This window comes from Temnothorax americanus, unplaced genomic scaffold (genome assembly GCF_048541705.1).
Source record: "Temnothorax americanus isolate GAGA-0224 unplaced genomic scaffold, ASM4854170v1 Scaffold112, whole genome shotgun sequence".
NCBI lineage: Eukaryota > Metazoa > Arthropoda > Insecta > Hymenoptera > Formicidae > Temnothorax > Temnothorax americanus.
In genome coordinates this window covers 287,232-304,213 of record NW_027509245.1, presented here as the reverse complement: position 1 = coordinate 304,213, position 16,982 = coordinate 287,232, and the positions used below count along the sequence as shown (strand labels likewise).

At 35.3% G+C, this 16,982-nt stretch overlaps 1 protein-coding gene across 12 annotated transcripts in view; it reads left to right on the top strand.

The window, feature by feature from the left end:
* The window catches only part of LOC143908712 (dorsal-ventral patterning tolloid-like protein 1), a 297,226-nt gene that overhangs the window by 5,288 nt on the left and 274,956 nt on the right, over positions 1-16,982 (top strand). For 10 of the 12 annotated variants that reach the window (XR_013260222.1, XR_013260221.1, XR_013260219.1 and 7 more), the window contains exons 2-3: positions 10,067-10,127; positions 10,240-10,338. The exons of the other annotated variants lie outside the window; for them this stretch is intronic. Coding sequence is in view for 6 of the 10 variants with exons in the window: in XM_077426472.1 (XP_077282598.1) it covers positions 10,248-10,338 (91 nt within the window). In the remaining 4 variants the exon portion in view is untranslated. The remainder of the gene's footprint in view (positions 1-10,066; positions 10,128-10,239; positions 10,339-16,982) is intronic. 12 annotated transcript variants of the gene reach the window in all.

The window sequence follows — 16,982 nt, the reverse complement described above, 5'->3', positions numbered from 1 at the left end:
ATATTATTTTTTTAGTTATATAATAAAATATTTGTGTGCGTGCGCGAGCGTGGATATATATTTAAATAAAAATTTAGTTATGCTAGGTATGTAAAAAATTAGAAGGGGATATCGTAAAAATAAAATATGTATTGGTGATATAAATATTATTTTCTGTTTATTTTATTATGTACTTAACATATACTTATGCTTTATTTAAATTATATAAAGCAATATATATGTATTTATTTATATTATATATAAAGTAATATGTTTTTGACAAATTATTACACAACATTGTATAATCTTTCTGAACTATAATATAGTTCTTAAATGACTAGTTTATGTTCTCGTCACATCGATATTTCGTTACTACAGTGCATTTTTGCCGCTAGCAGATTCTTCTATTTTTCAAAGTATGCTTGTTCAAACAGAAATAAATCTCTGTGATTAATAGTTACCTATTTATAATTAATTTTTCTTGTAACTGACAATACTCGTGTGGATCGATTTTGGGTTGTAATATCATGTTTGCGGTTTGAATCGACATTAAGTGATTAAGTAGTTATTTACTCGTGTAGTGTAAATTCTCGCTTGTGTGAATTTATCAACATTACAATCGACTAAGTCGGTGAGTATATTGATTGCCGTAAAAAATAGTGGCTTTATTATTGCTTGATTAACAAACTCTAAATCGTTATCAGATATAATGTGAATATAATAAAAAATATGTGATACTGCATTATTCAAAAAAATCATAAAGCATACCATATAATGATATTATCGTGATTGAAGAGATGTGAGAGTGTATAATTTTACATTTCAAATTATATATGATATTGGCTTTCAACATCGGGCTTTCAACATGACATCTAGTGACGAGATGTCAACTATTATAACCGCACATCTATACGCTCAGAATATTTTCTCCCTCTTTATAATTTTCTTCTCAGATGGACTTGTATGGGCCCACTCGCAAATATGGTGCAATTATCGAGATAAATCATTAAGCTAAATATTGAAAAAATTATCAAAGTTTTTCTTGAATATCTTAAAAAATATTAGGCAAATAAAAAACGTTTCAAACTTGGGGTGATGTATACTTTTAGAGATAACAGCTTGTAATACTTTAAATGCCCCACCCTGTATATACAGGATAGTTCACATAAACCTTTGTAACTCGAAATCTACTCGACCGATTATAGTAATAACACAAAGGGAATTAAGGATGTTCTGGAGACACCGTTTCAATCAAAAGTATGCACGAAATATTAAAAACACCGATATATATAAATTCTCCAGGGATCCAAGGACAAAAAATATATGTACATAAATTATAGTTAATAAATGTAATATAATAGAATGGGAATAATAATAGGCAAATGTAATAGAATGTAAAAAACGTTGACTTACAATTAGTGACTGTAAATAACTGTTATTACTATTTTTTTTAAATAAAAAAAAAATTTTGTAAAATGTTTTAAAGGACCTCTCACTAAACATCATGAAAATGGGCTCCGGCGAAAATGACTGAATTTAAAATATGTTGTATTTTTTGGGTAATTGAACAAATATTCCCTCAGACAAAATGTCAAAAAATCTACAGTTTCGTCGTTCAAACGGTTCAAATATATAAAATTGTAATTAATCAACCCTTAAAAGCTTGAGATCAAACCAGCAAAGCTATCATTTTCGGATCAATGCGGTTACCATTAAGGACCAAGGAAACAACATAAATTTTTAGTGAACAAAAAAAAATAATTTGTTTATAACAGTATTGTTTAAACAATTTAAAACCGTTGTTGTTTACAAGAACTGATTGCTAATTTGAATTCTGTGGGAAAAATCGTGACGGAAATGTATATAGCGTTTTCTACATAACGCATTATTTGTTGAAAAATGAGCAGTAAACAAATGGCTGATAGTATGAAACCTATTCCAGTAGGGGAGACCGGTGCTAACTCGACATCGGGGCAAACTTGACACTGACTTTTTGCTAATTTAAATCTATTGTAGAAACTTGCCTTTCCTACTGTAAATGCGTCTTTATGTGCTAGTATTATCAACGGGATTTGATGACATTCTGAGTTATAATGTAATTTTTAGCGCGACATAAGCGTTTTTGATGGTAAAAATAATTTTTCTGATTTCTCGAAAATTTCTACTCTTTCATCGAGCTTTACTCTTGCAAAACTATATGTAAGTGATTTTCATGGGAAATTTGATGCTCTATATGAAACTGATAATCGTTTTTAAATATTTTCAAAATTTTCATGTTTTTGAAGTGACAAAAGTGAAAAACGACGTCCGGGGGCAAAGTCAACACCACGCCGTTTCGTCGGCTCCCAGTAACAAACGATGCTTGTCATGCAGTTGTATGGCTCATGACAAATGTATGCGCACGTCCGATCACGAGTTTACCTGCATTAATTGTTTTTCAGACATGAGTTTAGATAAAGATAATTGAAAGTTCAACAATTTTTGTTCTCATTATTTTTAATAGCTTTATTCCAAATTTTTGTACTTTTTAAATATATACACAATAAACAATGTATTTTCATTTTCAGACAATAAAAAATAAGTTCCAGATCAAATTGTGTCGATCAGACAAAGTGTTGAGTTTGCCTCGGCGGGGTATCGAGTTTGCCCCGGCATTTTTCAATTCGAAAATTTGTCTTCGCGTCATTTTTTCTTTCCTGGCGGCAAAACAAAGCGACGTACAGCAAAACTTTCTGAATCAATTTTGTACCTGAAGGAACACTCTTTAAATATATACCATTAAAAAAAAATTTGCTTAAAAATTTTAATTAAATATTAAAAATTGCCTTTGAAAAAATAGTGTCGAGTTAGCCCCGGTCTCCCCTTCCTAGTCTGACCCTTATGTTATAAGGAAAAAAAAAACAAGTACTGTTATACGCAGATACATTGATATTGAATGTTTCAATTTCTTGGTGTACCTGTCGTACGACGAGAACCATTTCAAGGCTATAATAGGCATACCAAAGATAAACACTCAATATTAATAGATCTATTGAGATCTGACATTCGTCGCTATGACATCTGGTGGTCGAAAGTGAAAGCACTCAGGGCTTACAGATCTCATGGCATTGTATGTACATATGTACAGGCTTGGCGTGCGGTCCTACCAGCTTTGCGTTGTATTTTTATTATTATGGATGTTGAATTTTATTCTCCGCGTTGAATATCTACGAGCAAAATTAATTATTCAGTTTGCAGTTGTGAAAATTAAGCTCCAAAAACTTTAAATGTTCGATTTTATTGCTTTCCTAATCCCAAAATCAGTGCTTCATACATGTCAAACATTTATTTGGCAATTTATTTCAAAGCTTGGAAAAATGCATTAAAAATGAAGAAAGTGACCCTTTATATGAGAAAGTGTTAGCCGTTCTGCGCCATATTTGGATAAGCCCCACCTCCATGTCAGATTCCAATATAACAGTACTTGTTTTTTCATAACATAAGGGTCAGGCTACTAAAATAGGTTTCACTATCAGCCATTTGTTTATTGCTAATTTTACAACAAACTAGACATCACATCAGACACGTGCTTTGCGCGCGCTATTTAGCTTTAACATTATACTATTACTATTACATTATTAACCTCTTGATACACATAAAACTGTCAAAATATACGATGACAATTAAATGCTCACAAAGTCAGCGCAATGAGAGAACCAATCAGCATCGCGAAAAAGCGCCAACAATAAAATCTCTTACACGGCTTTTTTATGAGCAGATAATGCGTTATATATAGGAAAACGCTATACATTTCCGTCATGATTTTTCCCACAGAATTCAAATTAGCAATCAGTTCTTGTAAACAATGACGTTTTTGAATTGTTTAAACAATACTATCATAAATAAATTATTTTTTAATTATTTTGTTTACTAAAAATTCATATTGTTCCCTTATCAAGAGACACGGTAGTGTCTCGCGCCAAGTACACGCGGAGCGAGACCGACCGTGACTCTTTTACGCGACGCGACGGGTTGCGAGTACCCGAGATGTTGAGATCTCGATAACGAGTGAACGGATCAAGTTCTAAGTAGGCTTGATCGATAGCTTGGGGTCCAATTAGGGGGGGGGGGGGTTTCTCTCATAATATTCCGCTACGTGCCGTACGAGCGGAGATATTGCGACGCAATGTCCAAATGTGAAAATTTATTTTTAAGATACTCCTAACGCTCTCATTCAATATTATTAGGATTATCAGAGAAATGTCCTTTTCACTTTTTCGACGCTGGCGGCGCAGGTATCGCCAGTTTCGATATCGCGCGCGTATTTCGAAATTAGGTCGATAGACTTATCGGTCAGGAGGAAGATTTCTATTTAGGTAAATTAGGTATATATATAATAAATATTGAGTCAACGGAAAAGAAGGTTCTCTACGCTTGGCAGAAAGTGCCGCTAGGGAATTTTTAAGTCGATTCTTATGAATCAAGCTTGAATTTGATGTCTATGTATCTCAGGTTGCCGATGACGAGGTCCAAATAGTGCGCTTTATAGTTTTCGGTGTCCAGGTGTAATAATACATTGAATTCGATGTCTACGTGTCCCAGGTTGCCGATGACGAGGTCCACATAGTGCGCTCCGTAGTTTTTGGTGTCTACGTGTATTAATATCTTGAATTCGATGTCCACGTGTCCCAGGTTGCCGATGACGGGATCCAGATAATGCGCTTCATAGATTTCGGTGTCCAGGTGTAATAATACGTTAAATTCGATGTCTACGAGTCCCAGGTTGCCGATGACGAGGTCCACATAGTGCGCTCCGTAGTTTTTGGTGTCTACGTGTATTAATATCTTGAATTCGATGTCCACGTGTCCCAGGTTGCCGATGACGGGATCCAGATAATGCGCTTCATAGTTTTCGGTGTCCAGGTGTAATCGTACGTTGAATGCGATGTCTAGGTGTCCCAGGTTGCCGATGACAAGGTCCACATAGTGCGCTCCGTAGTTTTCGGTGTCCACGTGTCCCAGAGGTTGCCGATGACGAGGTCCAGATATCGCGCTCTGTAGTTTTCGGTGTCTAGGTGTAATAATACGTTGAATTCGATGTCTACGAGTCCCAGGTTGCCGATGACGAGGTCCACATAGTGCGCTCCGTAGTTTTTGGTGTCTACGTGTATTAATATCTTGAATTCGATGTCCGCGTGTCCCAGGTTGCCGATGACGGGATCCAGATAATGCGCTTCATAGTTTTCGGTGTCCAGGTGTAATCGTACGTTGAATGCGATGTCTAGGTGTCCCAGGTTGCCGATGACAAGGTCCACATAGTGCGCTCCGTAGTTTTCGGTGTCCACGTGTCCCAGGTTGCCGATGACGAGGTCCAGATATCGCGCTCTGTAGTTTTCGGTGTCTAGGTGTAATAATACCTCGAATTTGATGTTCACGTGTCCCAGGTTGCCGATGACGAGGTCCACATAGTGCGCTTCGTAGTTTTCGGTGTCCAGGTGTAATAATACGTTGAATGCGATGTCTACGTGTCCCGGGTTGCCGATGACGAGGTCCACACAGTGCGCTCCGTAGTTTTCGGTGTCTACGCGTATTAATACCTTCAATTCGATGTTCACGTATCCCAGGTTGCCGATGACAAGATCCAGATAATGCGCTTCATAGATTTCGGTGTCCAGGTGTAATAATACGTTGAATTCGATGTCTACGAGTCCCAGGTTGCCGATGACGAGGTCCACACAGTGTGCTCCGTAGTTTTCGGTGTCTACGCGTATTAATACCTTCAATTCGATGTTCACGTATCCCAGGTTGCCGATGACAAGGTCCACATAGTGCGCTCCGTAGTTTTCGGTGTCTACGTGTATTAATACCTTGAATTCGATGTCTACGTGTCCCAGGTTGCCGATGACGAGGTCCACACAGTGCGCTCCGTAGTTTTCGGTGTCTACGTGTATTAATACCTTGAATTCGATGTTCACGTATTCCAGGTTGCCGATGACAAGATCCAGATAATGCGCTTCATAGTTTTCAGTGTCCAGGTGTAATCGTACGTTGAATTCGATGTCTAGGTGTCCCAGGTTGCCGATGACAAGGTCCACATAGTGCGCTTCGTAGTTTTCGGTGTCCAGGTGTAATAATATGTTGAATTCAATGTTTAGGTGTCCCAGGTTGCCGATGACAAGGTCCACATATTGCGCTCCGTAGTTTTCGGTGTCTACGTGTATTAATACCTTGAAATTGATTTCTAGGTGTCCCAGGTTGCTGATGACGAGGTCCACATAGTGCGCTTCATAGTTTTTGGTGTCTAGGTGTATTAATAACTTTAAATCTGAATATGTGCGTTCAGCCGATACTCTGCTAGCCTAGCAATCGTGAGCAGTTGCTCGTTTTTGCTCGTTTCCTCTCTTTTTAATCCAGTAAGTCAAAAAAGAGGAAACGAGCCGAAACGAGCGACTGCTCACGATTGCTAAGCTAGCAAAGTATCGGCTGAACGCACCCAATGTAGGACACGTAGATATCGAATTCGAGGTATTAATACATGTAGACACCGAAAACTACGAAGCGCACTATGTGGACCTCGTCATCGGCAACTTGGAACACGTGGCCATCGAATTCAAGGTATTAATACACCTGGACACCAAAAACTATAGAGCGCGCTATGTGGACCTCGTCATCGGCAACCTGGGACACCTAAACATTGAATTCAAGCTTGATTCATAAAAATCGACTTAAAATTTCTCTAGCGGCAGAATTAAAATTATCATGACATAATAAAAATCGCTGAATTAAAATTATGTCTAGACATAATAAAAATTGGACAAAAATTATGTTTAGTCATAATAAAAATTGGATGAATTAAAATTATGTCTGACGTAAAAATAATTATCAAAAATATCGATACCTGAAGATATAGGTACATATACAATTGCGAACAACATTCAGTAAGACACGCAAATAAAAATAAATAAAGAATTTTACAGTTAACGACTTATTAACATTAATCATGCTTTATTGCGATTATGTTTTATGTTGAAATTGAAAAATATATACAAGGTGTACAACTAAAAGGGTTACAGATTATTATTTTTAAAAAACTGAGCAAAATATTAAATTGTTGTTTTCTTTAGAAATAATAGTTTGTAACACTTTTAGCTTCATACCTTGTATTATATACGGTTTATGAGATTATAAGATATATTGTTTATAAGATTAAGATGCGTTACACTACAAAAAGGCGTGATATCCGTACAAAATAACCTTTTTAAAAAAAAGGTAAAATGAGCGCCAAGTACACGCATAATAGTGTATATGTATTATGTTGTTACCCTGTTATGTTGTTACCTCGAAAAAAACAAAGTGGTAGTATTATACCTCCAAATAACTTTATCCTGTACATACTGTTTATACAATGCGTAATATACTACAAAAAGGCGTGATATCCGCACAAAATTACCTTTTTTAAAAAAAAGTAAAAAAAGGCGCCAAGTACACGTATAGTAGTGTATATGTTGTTACTTAAAAAAAAAGAAAGTGGTAGTATTATACCTCGAAAAAACCTAAGTAACAAGTGGTAGATCTTTATATCTCGAAAAATCTCGAAAAAATCTAAGCAGTAGTATCTTTATTTCCGAAAAATTATAACCCAAGTGATACACGTCACAAAATTATGTTACCTTATCAAACAGAAGAGTCGCGCTTCAAGTGATCTATTACAATTACAAAAAAGAAATGATATCTCTTTAAATTAGAGCGCCAATTACAGAGAGAACATGTATATTGCCTCAAAAAATAATTGTTGCACTACATTGAAAAATCTTTACATTGTGTCAATTAGAAAAGAAGGTATAATAACAATTTTATAAGATTAAAAAATTTTATTTAAATTTAACAAGGGAATACAAGATATTTAAATACAAAGTTATTTACATGTGTATTTTTTAATGGCCACAAAGAATTACAGAGGTAACAGTACAAAATAAAAATATTTTATTAAAATACATAAATTTTTCTTGTAAAAAAACTTGGGGTGCTGCTAGACCTTTTAAATAAATAAGGACAACAATAAATAAAAATAATTCATAGAAGAATACAATGGGAGTAATATTAAATGATTATCAGCGTGGATGTGGGAGCGAGTGATATGGGTGTGCGTGACTACGCGGACGGCGGATAATGCGGCTTATAATTAAGTATAGAATAAGTTTATTTATTTATTTAAAATTTCGAGGTCTAGCAGCGCCAAGTTTTTTTACAAGAAAAATTTATGTATTTTAATAAAATATTTTTATTTTGTACTGTTACCTCTGTAATTCTTTGTGGCCATTAAAAAATACACATGTAAATAACTTTGTATTTAAATATCTTGTATTCCCTTGTTAAATTTAAATAAAATTTTTTAATCTTATAAAATTGTTATTATACATTCTTTTCTAATTGACACAATGTAAAGATTTTTCAATGTAGTGCAACAATTATTTTTTGAGGCAATATACATGTTCTCTCTGTAATTGGCGCTCTAACTTAAAGAGATATCATTTCTTTTTTGTAATTGTAATAGATCACTTGAAGCGCGACTCTTCTTTTTGATAAGGTAACATAATTTTGTGACGTGTATCACTTGGGTTATAATTTTTCGGAAATAAAGATACTACTGCTTAGATTTTTTCGAGATTTTTCGAGATATAAAGATCTACCACTTGTTACTTAGGTTTTTTCGAGGTATAATACTACCACTTTCTTTTTTTTTACGTAACAACATATACACTACTATACGTGTACTTGGCGCCTTTTTTTACCTTTTTTTAAAAAAGGTAATTTTGTGCGGATATCACGCCTTTTTGTAATATATTACGCATTGTATAAACAGTATGTACAGGATAAAGCTATTTGGAGGTATAATACTACCACTTTGTTTTTTTCGAGGTAACAACATAACAGGGTAACAACATAATACATATACACTATTATGCGTGTACTTGGCGCTCATTTTACCTTTTTTTTTAAAAGTTAATGGTAACCGCATTGATCCGAAAGTGATATCTTTGCTGATCTGACCTTAGGTTTTTAAGGGTTAATTTTATACGATTTTATATATTTGAAAGGTTGAAACAACGAAACTGTTTATTTTTTGACATTTTGCCTAAAGAAATATTTGTTCAGTGGCCCAAAAAGTACAACATATTTCAAATTCAGCTATTTTTGCCAAAGCCAATTTTTATAACGTTTAGTGCGGGGTCCTTTTGTTGTTATATTTTTGTTGGTTGATGATCTACTTGTGTGTAAAATATCATTATATTAGTAGCATTTTTTAATGTTGTCACAGCAAAACTTGGATATTAAAAAATTAGTAACTTTTTATTGTGAATCGAAAGGCCCCGAACTTTGAAAGAGAATACAGAATAGTATAATATTAAATTTTCATCAACTTTGTAGCATTTTCAACAAGCTTTCCAAAACATCCTTAAAACAATACTGTACTTTATTGAGTTACTTAATTTATTAAATGCATAAAATATCTACCATAAATTTGCAAATATTTATTTATGCGTATTAAATGTTTGCAAGGTCATGGTGGATATTTTAAGCATTTATTATAATAAATTGAATAATTCAAAGTAGATTGATTTTCTTTGACGTATTTATCTGAAAATGTTTATAAAGATGAAATTTGAATTGCTCGTTTTTATTAATAGAAGTATTTTAGAAAAAAAATATTTCGTATAAAAGTTATTTGTTTTTATTTGTCGTAGAATTAAGAAATGCAACTTCTTATAGAGGGTTCCATTTAAAACTTTAAAGCTTTCTTTTCTCCCCTCCCCCCCAAGAACGGGATCGTAAAGAGACTTGGGCATACCGCTATTTTGATGCTCACTTAGCAGTATCGACATTTTATAAATTTTAATTGATCAAATAGATTTTGAGTTATAAACATATAGACATCCTATATACATATAAGTATGTACCCGAGTGTGATGTGTTAGTGAATTCGCAATTATTGGCAAATATTTTTTTGTATACATATAAGCGTGTGTATCCATGCGTACATGTGTGCGAGCGTGCATGCTGCGTGTGCGTAATCTAATAATTAAAACAATGGAATGATGTATTACAGATGATCTTCTGGATCAGTTTTCCTCGCCTTTCCTATGTTTGGTACAGACACTGACGATATGGTAAAGACATTTGACAAAGTGCTACATTACTCATTAATGTGTTTAAGAATTACAATACAAACCCGTGGGTATCGATGACAATTGAGAAGTATATATGAATGATTATTCTCAGGATACAATATGGCCTCAGTACTTTGGCATGCCTCTAGGAATAGTTTTCTTTCACCGGTCTTCGTGTTACTTTTGCTGCTGTGTCCACACAACTCCACAGGTCAGTAAGAAGCACGTGACATAATCATTAAGACGTTTCACGCGTTCAATACTTGGTAAAAATTGACACATCTAGAACGGCTAATTGACAGGGGAAAGTAAGGGAATAGCGAGCAGTGGGTAATAGTGCGCGGAAAATATTTTCCTTTACACAGCCAGCTCCGATGACCTTGATTTTGACATATGTTGTCAAGGACATGACCCTGAGTAACTTTTCCTTATAATTTAATGGTCGCGCATTGCTTATTTAAAAGTTATAAACAAAAAAAGTTGGAAAAATTTACAAGTTGGTGTCAGTGCTAAAGAAATACGTAATATACTGATATATGTGTATAGACAGTACACATGTAAGTGGGGGAGGAGCGGTAGCCCTTCCCCCGCAAGCAGGGGGGTGGGGGGAACCTTGGTTCGCGTGAAAAGTCTTGACAATTCTCAATCGTGATCGTGCAAACTATGTGCCTTGAAAAGGACTAATTGTGAAATTGTATACCCTCTTCCGTCCTCGAGCTTGCTTGTAATAATCTTTTTCAAAAAAAGTTAAGAAAGGCGCCAAGTACACGCACAATGTATGTTGTAAATCCAAAAATCTTAAATGGTAGTAACTTTATTTCTCTCTAACAAAATAATTCACAAAATTGCGTTACCTAATAACTCAATCCAAGTGATATGTATTTCAAAAAAAGATGTGAAATCTTTAAATTGCCCCAATTACAAAGAGAATATTATATTGCTTTGAAAAATAATTTTGTTGTGCAAATACTTTTAAAAAATAAAACAAGTGGTACGTATCTTTGTATTCTCATTCAAGGGTCTTTCCATTCCAAGCTTTAATTCTCCTTATGAAAATGATAATATTACAAAGAATTATTTTAATCAGAAAGAATAAAAAAGATAACAATACAAAATAAAAATATTTAATTAAAATAAAATAAAAATTTTTTTCTTGTAAAAAAACTTGGCGTTGCTTTTTTACTTCCACCGCATACTTTCCTAAATTATGTTTATTGCTTTTTTATTTAATCAAAAATTTGATACTTTATTAAATTTAATCAAAATTTTAGTAGGTACTTTATTAAATTTCGAGGTCTAGCAGCGCCAAGTTTAAATTAATTTTATTGTTCGTTTTTTTTTTTTTTCATTATTTTATGTACAAAAGTGTCAAGGTAAAGTAATAAAAAAGTGAATACTTTACGAGATATTTCATATTTTAATCTTTAACGAAAAAGAGCTTTATTATAGTATTTTGAAAACGTCTCGACGATATCTATAACTTTTATCTAAAAAAAAAATCAAGTTTTATTTAAGAAATTAGTCGTCTTTGAAATTTCTTGAAAACGATGACATCTACGACATAACTCACGTAAAAATTTCTTTTTTCAAACCAAACAATTTTCGTCTGAAGCATTTCTTTCTAGAATCACAAATAAAAAAGTTTTTAGGGATAATCGATTAAAATAGAACACCCTGTATACGTATATATATAATCGGCGACAATCGGCCACGCGTTAAAAGCGCGACTTCCAGAGGATTTCCTGGGCTCAATTTTTAACGAATCTGAACGACTGACCCCTCATTTTGTAGGTCTCTTCGAGCCCTACAACTTTGTCAGTGGCGGCACATTTCTATCTATTAATGGAAACGAGATAAACGCAAAAAACCGCGACAAAATACATTTTTTCCCACTTTTACATAGAAGATGAGTTACCGATTGCAACTGTAATCAACCGCGGACGATCCATAGATGACATCAGCTTGAATCGACCGCTTTGATCGACGAGTCCGAGGTGATGTACAGGCAAGTTAAAAACTGTGAATCAAATAACGTATATCGTATGTACATACTTTTCTAATATATCTAACTGTCTTACACATGTTTTTTTTACATATAACTAGAACATTACAAGCGCGCGCTACGCGCGCGCCATTTAGCTTTGCAACATATTAAGAAAAATTTAACGGTATATATGTTATAGTCAAAGCCCGAAACGTGGGGATTTCTAGGATTGACTAGTCAATCCTGGGGAACGACCAAGCGTCTTGGTCAAAGCCCGAAATAAGTTTTGCGTTTCGGCTTTTGACTAGTCAATCCTAGGAATAACTAATACGGCTGGTCAAAGTTAGAAACTAAGAAAAATCACTTTGGACTTTGACTAGTCAATCCTAGGTGTGGCTTAATCCGGACTTTGTGACTGTTAACAAATAAAATTAAAATTTTGTTTACTAAATTAAGTTCTTATTGTTAACATAATGTAGTTTTTTATTTACGTTGTAAAGCGAAATTATAAAGTACATGCATGGGGAGGAATGCAGGGGAGAAAAGCCTTCCTGTTCACGTACGCTCACGCATGTAAGCCCGGGCACCCCTCCAAGTATGTGCTTTATAATTTCGCTTTACAACTTAGCATGTACTTTAAGTTGTAAAGCGAGGTCAACGCTGCCTACCGGCGGGGTGGGTGCGGGGGAGGGGGGGGGCAAAAGCTTCACTTCTCACTCGCTACACTCTCTCACTCGCTCTATCTCTCGCACTCGCACTTCGCTTTTTGCTCGCAAAAATCGCCAACTCACACCTAACCAACCGGAAACGGAAGTCCTATATTACACACAATATAATATGTACATAAATTATTTTTATTCGTGATTGTTATCTATTTTTTCCTTCTCTATCTTCTTCACATGCGCGGAAAGCGTTAGTTGGAGTTGATTTTTCACACCAATCACCTATAGAAGCATTTCAATATTAATCTCGAAAATGTGCATGATAAAAAATTGTGCATAAAACTTTGCTTACTTGTATATCGATAATCGCATGGCACTGAATAAACATACTTACAAACAGTTTACGGAAAATGTTTTTAAAGTGTCTGCCTCACTTAATTGTATTCTGTAACGCAAAATGCAATTAAATTCAAGATAGACACTTTAAACATCTTCTATAAACTGTCTGCAAATATACTTAAAATAATAAATAAATTTACACATCGTGTAGTTCCCAAACAATACGTCAGAAAACATGGGTTTCTTCACAGAATATGGTCCTTTCTACGAGATTTATCGTTCCTCAGAGTTTGTCGTAGAGATCTTAATTCATCCTAATATATATTAAATTGTATACATTAGATTACCTAATATACAGGGTGTTCGATATAAAAGTAACCACCCGAATAGGGGGGGTAGATTGGGTCAAACTGAAAAGAAAAGTCTCGTACTATTTTGCAAAATTCGCAATAGTTAACGAGTTATTAAATAAAACGTCTGAGCGAATGCGCGCACAAGGAGCGATAGAGGCGGGCCTCGGCGGCTGGCTGGGCTGGCACGGTGCCCGGCGTGCGGCGAGCGGTGGGGGCCGAGAGACGAGCGGCGAGCGGGGAGCGGCGCGGCGCGGCGAACGTCGAGCGACAGATGTTATACACTGCGACGAAAAAGTATTAGAGCCAGCCCATACTAAACTTACGTAATTCCTTCGCGTAAACGGGATTTTCCTTCGCGTAAACGGGATTTTGTAGTAACTTAGAATAATTTACTCCGCGTAAACGAGTGAATTATCGTAAGTCACTACAGAAGTAACGCGCTCGCGTAAACGTAGTAACAGTAGGTAGCACAAGTATTGGCTATTGCATAGGCATTGCCGTAACGTCTTACGCCTTAGATAATATTAATTAGTTTAGCTTGAATTATGTGTAATAAAAACATTTAATTTTAGTAAATTTAATTATTTTACATGTCAAAGTTTACGAGGTTTACCACAAGCCTTACTTTAACTATTGTTTATGTTATAATAACTTTAATGGTGCGTGTCCACCTGCGAGTAAAACTCTCGAGAGTAGCTCTCGAGATTGATTCTCGCAAATGGACATATTCCTAAAAAGTACCTATAACGGAGAATGAATCGCAGCTCTCGGCGAGCGAACTTTTCAAGACCTACTCGCAAATCGACACGACGTTATTTTACTCTCGGAGATCAGCTCGCCAAGCTCGAACGCTGTTCGTATTTTGAGAGCTACATGATGACACAAAGGAACTTATTGAATAATGCGGAAATCATGAACCATTGTAGAATACTACTGTGACAGAAATAAAAGTTTTTTTAATTTTTATGTTTTGCGAATAAAGTGCGAAAAATTCATAATTTAAAGAATTAGATAAGAATATTTTTAATACATTCTCTGCTTATTACATGGTCAATAATTAGTAACACTTTAGTTTTACATACTTTGCACGTTTTAGTTACAGCGTTGAAATTAAATACATTTTTACATCGCAAATTAAGTACATTAAAAAAAAAAATTATTTAATATTTACATGTAAAAATCTAACATCAAGGTATTTCGCAAACTGAAAACTAAATAATAATATCGCACAATGTATTACACTTCACAACTTGTAAGTCTGCAGAAACTTTTTATTGTTAGGAGTCTTCAATCTCAAACTCTCTAATTAAAGCAGATCCAGCACCGAATGTACACCTGCGATCAATCCATTGCTTGACCCAGAAGGTCTTTTTGTTGTTTCAACGGCACTATAGCTCAAGTTCAAGCCATAGCCTCCTGAAGTTCGGCCTGTATAAAATCCGAGGCCTCCCTTCTGCTTTCTTAGAGATACACTCTCGGCGAGTTGCCATTAACCCTTCCGAGAGGTGGCGATCAAATAAAAACCGCGGACAATTTTCGGTCGGATTTGAACTCGGATCTTCAGCTCGTTAGAGCAGCGCATATCTTTCTGCGCCATGATCACCCTTTTCCTTTTTAAAATAATGCTAGTCACTATAGCAGCCGCAAGTTTTTTCGTTTACGCGACATTATGATGTCACCACTCTCAGACATCAACTAAAAAAATACGTAAGTGGATACGGTTTTGAGAGAACTCTCCGAAAAAATACTCTTCGGATTCTCGCGAGATGCTCGCGAGAATACAATGTCAGAAAAATTATTCTCAAATGGACAGTGTCAGAATAACTCTCGAGAAATATTCTCGAGAGTTTTAAGGCGCGTGTCCACCTGCGAGTAAAACTCTCCAAAGTAGCTCTAGAGTTATTCTGACACTGTCTATTTGAGAGTAATTTTTCTAACATTGTACTCTTGCGAGCATCTCGTGAGAATCCAGAGAGTATTCTTTCGGACAGTTCTCTCAAAACTGTGTCCACTTACGTACTTTTTTAGTCGATCTCTGAGAGTGGTGACATTATAATGTCTCGTAAACGAAGAGACTTGCGGCTACTATAGTGGCTAGCATTATTTTAAAAAGAAAAAAGGTGTTAAATAACAACAAAAAGACCTTCTGGGTCAAGCAATGGATTGATCGCAAGTGTCGGATCTGCTCTAAATTAGAGAGCTTAAGATTGAAGATTCCCAACAATTAAAAGATTCTACAGACTTACAAATTGTGAAGTGGAATACATAGTGCGATATTATTATTTAGTTTTCTGTTTGCGAAATATCTTGATGTTAGATTTTTACATGTAAATATTAAATAATTTTTTTTTTAATGTACTTAATTTGCGATGTAAAAATGTATTTAATTTCAACGCTGTAACTAAAACGTGCAAAGTATGTAAAACTAAAGTGTTACTAATTATTGACCATGTAATAAGCAGAGAATGTATTAAAAATATTCTTATCTAATTCTTTAAATTATGAATTTTTCGCACTTTATTCGCAAAACATAAAAATTAAAAAAACATTTATTTCTGTCACAGTAGTATTCTACAATGGTTCATGATTTCCGCATTATTCAACAAGTTCCTTTGTGTCATCATGTAGCTCTCAAAATACGAACAGCGTTCGAGCTTGGCGAGCTGATCTCCGAGAGTAAAATAACGTCGTGTCGATTTGCGAGTAGGTCTTGAAAAGTTCGCTCGCCGAGAGCTGCGATTCATTCTCCGTTATAGGTACTCTTTAGGAATATGTCCATTTGCGAGAATCAATCTCGAGAGCTACTCTCGAGAGTTTTACTCGCAGGTGGACACGCACCATTAAAGTTATTATAACATAAACAAAAGTTAAAGTAAGGCTTGTGGTAAACCTCGTAAACTTTGACATGGAAAATAATTAAATTTACTAAAATTAAATGTTTTTATTACACATAATTCAAGCTAAACTAATTAATATTATCTAAGGCGTAAGACGTTACGGCAATGCCTATGCAATAGCCAATACGTGTGCTACCTACTGTTACTACGTTTACGCGAGCGCGTTACTTCTGTAGTGACTTACGATAATTCACTCGTTTACGCGGAGTAAATTATTCTAAGTTACTACAAAATCCCGTTTACGCGAAGGAAAATCCCGTTTACGCGAAGGAATTACGTAAGTTTAGTATGGGCTGGCTCTAATACTTTTCCGTCGCAGTGTATAACATCTGTCGCTCGACGTTCGCCGCGCCGCGCCGCGCCCCGCTCGCCGCTCGTCTCTCGGCCCCCACCGCTCGCCGCGCGCCGGGCACCGTGCCAGCCCAGCCAGCCGCCGAGGCCCGCCTCTATCGCTCCTTGTGCGCGCATTCGCTCAGACGTTTTATTTAATAACTCGTTTAACTATTGCGAATTTTGCAAAATAGTACGAGACTTTTCTTTTCAGTTTGACCCAATCTACCCCCCCTATTCGGGTGGTTACTTTTATATCGAACACCCTGTATATAATATATTAATATATT